Source organism: Sminthopsis crassicaudata, chromosome 2 (assembly GCF_048593235.1).
Source record: "Sminthopsis crassicaudata isolate SCR6 chromosome 2, ASM4859323v1, whole genome shotgun sequence".
NCBI lineage: Eukaryota > Metazoa > Chordata > Mammalia > Dasyuromorphia > Dasyuridae > Sminthopsis > Sminthopsis crassicaudata.
Genome location: NC_133618.1, coordinates 658,350,755 through 658,358,254, shown reverse-complemented (window position 1 = coordinate 658,358,254; position 7,500 = coordinate 658,350,755). Strand labels below are relative to the sequence as shown.

The 7,500-nt window shown below is 39.7% G+C and overlaps 1 protein-coding gene across 1 annotated transcript in view; it reads left to right on the top strand.

Annotated features, from left to right (window-relative positions):
• Positions 1–7,500, top strand: part of CDH23 (cadherin related 23) — a gene marked incomplete in the record, with an annotated part of 580,971 nt that overhangs the window by 273,045 nt on the left and 300,426 nt on the right. The window contains 1 exon segment of the mRNA XM_074284882.1: positions 4,214–4,342. Coding sequence (XP_074140983.1) covers positions 4,214–4,342 — 129 coding nt within the window.

Below are 7,500 nucleotides of genomic sequence, written 5' to 3'. Positions count from 1 at the left end.
GAAGGCACTAGAGCAGACCAGCCCAAGCATCTTTCTGAGGACACGCTGCCTATGTTCAATGTCTATACTGGCAGCAGTGCCTATCCCACTGGAGGTCCCAGCTGGCACTGCCAGGGACGCACTCCCTTGGAACTTCCCATCAGCCACCAGAGTCCTGAGTATGCTGAAGGGCATCAAAGCAGCCAGAGTCATAGGTCGTACTGGAAAGGTAGAATACCTGTCTGAATCAATCATTTAGTACACAACCATTTGTTCAGCATCTGCCATGGACCAAGCTGTACCAGGCACCGGCATTACAAAAAACCACCCAGATCCTAGAGTTTGCATTTTATCCAGGGAAATAATAGATGCACATCAAAGGGGAAACCCCACTGGCTATATACTTTTACAAGGGAGAAATCAAAATAAATTAAACCCCTATTTCCAGGTAAGAAGCAATGCTCATTTCTAGTACCTTGTATTCTGTATCTCTGGAGCCCAGTCCATTTGGGACCATGGCTGTAACCACCAACCAGAAGTAGCTACTAAGGTAGCTCCTTCTCTACCTCAGGTAATGGTCTTCTCCCCTAAGCATCTCCCTTTATACAGTTCTTCTTCATCCATCTTCTGGGCTCTGGGCTCCATCCCATCATCATTCCTATTCTTCGGGCTCCATCTTTGTCAGCCCGAGCTGCTCCTTGCTTTTTAATGGAATATTGTGAGCATTTGGCCTCCCATCCTATTCTCTAAGGAGCAGAGCTTCTATCTCACTGGAGATCTATAGTGGAACCCCTAAGACTAAAATGAGAAATATATATATGTAATATAATAATGTATTAGTATTAATTTAATAATAATATAACAACATAATAATATGTGTGTATATACATGCATACATATTTATAGAGGAATAGAAATATGTGTTCATGTATGTAACATTCATGTATATATCCATACTTCCATAAGTATAGGTATGCTTATGGATATATCCTATAGTCCTAGAGAAGCAGCTAAGTAGGGTAGTGAAGGGCTTAAACTTTTTCCGCTCCCAACTCCTTTTCACCCAAGAAATTTTAAGTGACCCTGGGTATGTGGGCATACTGATAATAAATCATAATTTCATGACCCTCCCACATTCAATTATGAGACTCCATATGGGCTTGTAAAGCAGTTTAAGAAACTGAGGCATGGATAGAGCTCCAAGCCTATTGTCAAGAAAACTAGAATTAAAATTTAGCCTCGAGCACTTATTAACTGAGTGACCCTAGGCGAGTCACTTAATCCTGTTTGCCTCAGTTTTCTCATCTGTAAAATAAGCTGGAGAAGAAATTGCCAATCCATCCGATAGTTCTGCCAACAAAAACCCCAAATGGAGCCGTGAAGGATCAGAAATGACTCAGTAACAAAAACAACAGCAAAGTCCTAGAGGACGCTTAGGAGACTATTTGCTGCTCTTCATGCATAACTTTCTAGCTTCCACCTCTGGACAAAGTGCTATTAATGCCTTTTGTTTTCATAATCACATATTCCCCCTCTCCAGTATTTCTCCCTCTCCCCTCCCAAACAGCCATCCCATACAGCAGTGAATCTTTTTAAAAGAATAAAAAAAATCAGAAAAAGTGACCAAAATATTTAACTGGTCCTATCTGGCTATGTTGGCAATGTGGCAATCTGTGGACAGCTCCCTCTCTATCCTGTCCCTGCCCTCTGCTCCAACCCCTGCAAAGGACTGGGAGAAATTGTCTTTTGAGATCTATTTTGAAAGTTGTCAGTGGTTCAGGTTTGTTATTAAAGCCATCCAAGAAAAATCAAGTAGGATCTGCTGTAAGAGCACTATATGCTGAAGAAAGGGAACCTGGGTTCAGACCCCATCTTTGGCACACACTCCCTGTATAATTTGGGCAAGTCCCTTGTATATGTTTGATCCCAGTTTCCTCATCTCAAAATAAGGGGGTGGTCTAGTGTGGTCCTTTCTATCTCTAGGAAAAAAACTACTTCCCAACAGGGATGAGTCATAGGGAAGTCGGCTGGTCCTGCCTCCCCTCATCTTATACATGAATACTCTAAAGTCAGAGAAGGAGAGCATTTATCTATGACACAAAAGTAGTAGAGAACAGAGCCAAGATATGAACCAGACCTTCTGATTTCACTGCCAACAGTTATCTCTTCATCAGGCTGCAGTGCTTTGAAAAACTAAGATGGGCTTCCAGCATCCTTCTTTGGCAAACTTTAAAATCAGTCAGATCACCATCTCTCTAAGAGGCTTTAGACCTCCCCTGCTTGGAGGCAGGAGACTGGACCACATGGCCTTTCCGGATTTCTTTACAATAAAGAATCTTTGAAATGTGGCAGACCCTGAGCCTCCCACTGTGGACTCCACAAGAAATTAACCAGCAATGCCAGGACTCTCCAGCTGTTCATTATTTCTGCAGGTTTCTAAAATCACAAGTGGGGTTAGAGAATTAAGAAAGGCTTAAAAGACTTTTATTTGACTTCTGAGGAGACTGATCCCCAAAGAAGAGAAATGATGTATAAGATCATCCAGTTAGACCTATGGGGCAAGATCCCTCATTTGCCAGCAAAGGAAGATTTAGGCTCAATGTAAGAAGAGAGTTCCTGACTATTGGAACTATACAAACTGCAACACAAGCAGTCTCAGCAGATCATGGATTTTCCTTCATGAGAGTCAGAAATGTTCAACTATAAGTTTCTCAAGAGCAAGGACTGTCTTCTGCCTCTATGTGTGTGTTTAGCACTTAGCATAGTGCCTGGAACACAGTAGGTGCTTAATAAGTGTTTATGAATTGATTGATTGATTGATTACTTGACTGAAACTTACCTCTCTTCCTAACTTCCCCACTTTTGCCAACGGCTCCATCATCCTTCCACTTGCTTAGATTTTCAACCTTAGAGGCAGCCTTAGCTCTGCATTCTTCCTCACTCCCCATATGGAGTCAGTTGCCAAGTCTCTATAGCTTATTTTACATCTACCCTCTTTCCTCCCCTCACAGTCACTCACTCCAGTGCAGACTTTCTATGGGGACCACAGCAGTAATTTCCTAATGACTGTCTCTGCTTTTAGATGTTCCCTTCTCTAACCCATTATTCATACAGTTGCCACATTGATATTCTTAAAGCATGCATCCTGCCATATCACTCTCCTTCTCAACAAGTTTCAATGGCTCCCTATTGCCTCCAAGATAAAATGTAAACGACTCTGTTTGGTATTTAAAACCCCTACAGTATGACTCTAAATGATTTTCTCAGCTATTTTTCATTATTTCCTTTCACACACTCAACTTTCTGGTCAAAGGAGAGTATTTTTAGTTCTTTATACATCACATTCCATCTCCCACCCTTCTGTTTTTGCTTAATCTGTTCCATTCCCTTCACTCTTTGTAACAGCCTCACTCTTCACCTTTTCCTTTGAAATTAATAATTCCCTTCCGCATTCATTTCTAATGCCAGCTTTTACATGAGGCCTTTCCTCGTCTCTCTCTAATTGTTAATACTCCTTCTGCCCACCAGAGATCATGGAGACCTGGAACTCATCTACTGAGGGGACCCAGACTAGTGGCTTTCTCCAACTCAGGAGTTCTGAGCTCAGGGTCCTTTGACAATTGAGTATCTAGATTAAGTTTAGCATTGATTATATCAAGCCCACAAGAGTAGGAGACCACCATGTTGCCTCAGGAGAGGTGAAACAGCCCAAGTTAGGGAATGGGACCCAAGTAAAACTTTCCCTTCTAGCCAGGCCAAAATAAAGAAACCCAAATCTTCAAAAGAGGAAATGATTCCACTGCCCTAAAATTGTTTGTATGTGTTCTGTATTTATCTCTCTTGTAGCTTCTGTATTTCTCTATATATACATACATGCTGTTCTCCTGAAGAATGTAAGCCCTTTGAGAACAGACTGCTTTCATTTAGTTTAATTAGTTTCATTTAGTTTAATAAATACTCGTTGAGTTAAACCAAATTAAATTTTTGAGGGTGCTCTTAGATCTCAATCCCATGTGAGCAGAGAGGCCTATTTTCAGAGGCGGCCACTTGGGGAATTAGGAAAATGCTTAAGATGGGTCAAAAATATTCTTGGAGTGGATATTCTATTGAATATTATCCCTGGCATATGTGTACATGAATGTTACTCAGTGTATATATGTGTATACTCAACTTATTTAAGTATGTTATATGTTCCTTTTTTAATTTTTAAATTTTTTTCTCTGATTTTTTTAAGGACCAAGACAAGACCAAACCTCTGTCCACTCTAGCCAACTTGGCCATCATCATCACAGATGTGCAGGACATGGACCCCATTTTCATTAACCTACCCTACAGCACAAACATCTATGAACATTCTCCTCCGGTGAGTTTTTTGGCCAGATGCACTTTGCTCACTTCCAATGATGCCCCCAGTGACAAGCTTCCCTTGATGGAGGAAAGAAAAATAATGAGGGCTTCCCAACCTAAGCCATTGGTTGTACTTTCTTCTTCCAACTTGAAGTGCCCCCTTTGGGGGGATGGAGGAAATAGGAAGCAGTAAAGCATAGAGGAATTGAATTGGAAGTTAGTTGACCTTAGAATCAAATATTTAGAATTAAAAAGGACCTTAAAGATCACAAAGTTCAACTTATTTTTTAAATTTAATTTTCAGACAAGGATCCATCTTTTCTCCCTGGTCTCCATTAAGAAATCAAGAGACAATGACCATGTCCAAAAACAAAACAATCTCAGACTGCATTGTGAGTCCATTGCTCTCTCTCAGGAGGGGGGCAGCCTATTTCATAATAAACCTTCTGGAATTATAATTGGTCATTATGTAGATCAGAGTTTTCCTAGTCTTTCAAGTAGTTTTATCTTTACCATGTTGTTGTTACTATAAAAATGGTTTTCTTGGTTCTACTTACCTCCCTCTGCATCAGTTCATGCAAGTCTTCCCAGGCTTATCTGAAACCATGCTCTTTATTGTTTCTAGCAACCTAAGAGTGTTTAACATGACTTATTCAACCATTCCCCACTTGAAGAGCATTCCATGAGTTTCTGATTCTTTGCTACCATTAAAAAAGAACTGCTAAAATAGTTTTGTTCATATGTAACTCCTCTGTTAACAAACGTAGAGCACCAAGAAGTCAAATAATTTCCCCTTGGAGTCAAGTCCTAACTCAGCTTCCTATAACTTGCATTATGCTAGCAATATCACCTCAATCCCACACCACCCCCAAGCTCAGCTTTCTGCTGTAAGGTTCATTCTTGTGCTGCCTTTGAGATTAGAACCTTATAATCCATTACCTTGGTCAATGTCTCCCCCCCACAACCATAGGCTTACCAGAAAGGTGGTAAGAAAAATGTAACCTTAGGACCCCCCTATGCAAAATGTTTGTAGCACCTCTTTTTGTGGCAAGGAACTGGCAAGTGAGTAGATGCCCATCAATTGGGGAATGGCTGAATAAGTTATGGTACATGAAAATAATGGAATGTTCTTGTTCTATAAAAAATGACAAACAAGCTGATTTTAGAAAGACTTGGGAAGATTTACATGAACTGATACTGAGTGAAACAAGCAGAACCAGGAATACACTGTATACAGTAATGGCAAAATTAAATGATGGTCAACTAGGACAGACTTGGTTCAGGGATCCAAGACTATCTGATTAAACTTTGGATGGAAAACACCATCTGCATACAGAGAGAGAACCATGGAGACTGAATGTAAATCAACACATACTGTGTTCACTTTTTTTTCCTTTTTCTTTTTGTTCTCATGGTTTTTCCTTTTTGTTCTGATTTTTCTCTTCCAACATGATTCTAAGGAAATATGTAATTTTAAAAATGAATTAACGTGTATAACCAAAATTAATTAATTGAAAAGGGAAATTTGAACAATTTTTAAAAGAAAAAGAAAAGAAAATGTAACTTAAAACAGGGATGTCCCTTGACTCACAAAAGTTATGGTGAAATCTTCATACCTTTTGAAAAGGAAAGTGGACTTAGGATCATAGCCTTTGTTTATCTGACAGAAGATTGGAAATGATGGTGATAACAAGAGGGAACTGACAAAGAATTATAGCAATAGTGAAAAGAATAATGTCATATTAGTAGCCCATCCAGTGGAAATTCACTTATGATTATTGCTATACGGCTAGGAGATTAGTTAGCTAGTTTTGCAAGTCACAAAGATCTAGTTAGCTCAAGTCCAACCTTGGATGATTACTCTGCTGTGGGTCCTCAGGTAAGCTCTTCTCTCAGCCTTAGTTTCTTCATCTGTAAAATAGGATAATAATAGCACATACTTCACAGAATTCCTGTGAAGGTAACATATGAAGCACTTCGAAAACTTTAGAGTGCTACATCAATGCTAGCTTTTATTATTAATATTACCATTACTAAGATAGATCTATGGTTTTAATGACATGGATTCTTTGCATTATCATCTCCATTTTTTCTCATCCAATGAAATTCTTGTTCATATCTTTATGAAATTCAATCCTGGAGGATCCATCCAACCCTTTGGAAACTTTTCTTTTCTTCTTTTACTATTTCATGGTACCCAAGTAGCACTTGAGTTTCTAGACTGTTATCTTTTACTCTCAGCACTTGAGAGACCTGCTGCCCTGCCCCTCTTTTTGCTCACACATGTCCTCAGTGGTATCTTGTATGACCCTTCTTGAGCACAGATGGCCATTGATGAGCTGCAGGTAACTTATGATCCTCATGTCTTATCACTGCCCTTGGGGTCACCTATCATTTTGATTCTTCTGAGGTCATAGTGTCACTCAAACCTTGACATCCCATTGACATGTCCAGGGTTGGACAGAGGATGGGGATGGCTAGGGTTATAACCAATTCCATATACTCCATGGCACCTAAATGGTTTATAATCATATGGCTTTGCCAAGAGAATGCACATTTGATGATTTTTTTTTTGCTGAGGCCATTGGGGTTGAATGACTTGCCCAGGGTCACACATCTAGGAAGTGTTAAGCATCTAAGGCTACATTTGAACTCAGGTCTTCCTGACTTCAGGGCTAGTGCTCTATCCACTGAGCCACCGAGCTGCCTCTAGAATGCAGATTTTAAGAAGAGATTTTGCTTCAGTCATTTAGCCTCATTGAAAGCTGGAAAGTTTTCCAAATGTAATCAAGCCTGGGCAACTCTGCTGAGATCAGCTTATTGTTCACCCACAGTACTTGCCCAAGATCTGAATCCCAGTTCTTTGTAACTTTGAGAAAATTATTTAACTCTCTGGACATCAAGTACTTTCCAGCTCCATGTTAGGTCATAAATGACATTATACTAACCTAGGGCTAAAGAACTTGATATACATTATCTCATTTCATCCTCTCAATAGCCCTAAAGTAGATAGTACAAACAACAGTTATCTTTACTTTACATATAGGAAAACTGATAGTCAACCCAGTTAAGTGTCACCCAGAGAACAGCTTTTGTGATCAGGGTTTCAAACCTAGGTCTTTTGATGCCAAATCCAATTCTTTTTCACCTAGACCACATTGTCTTCTAATTTTA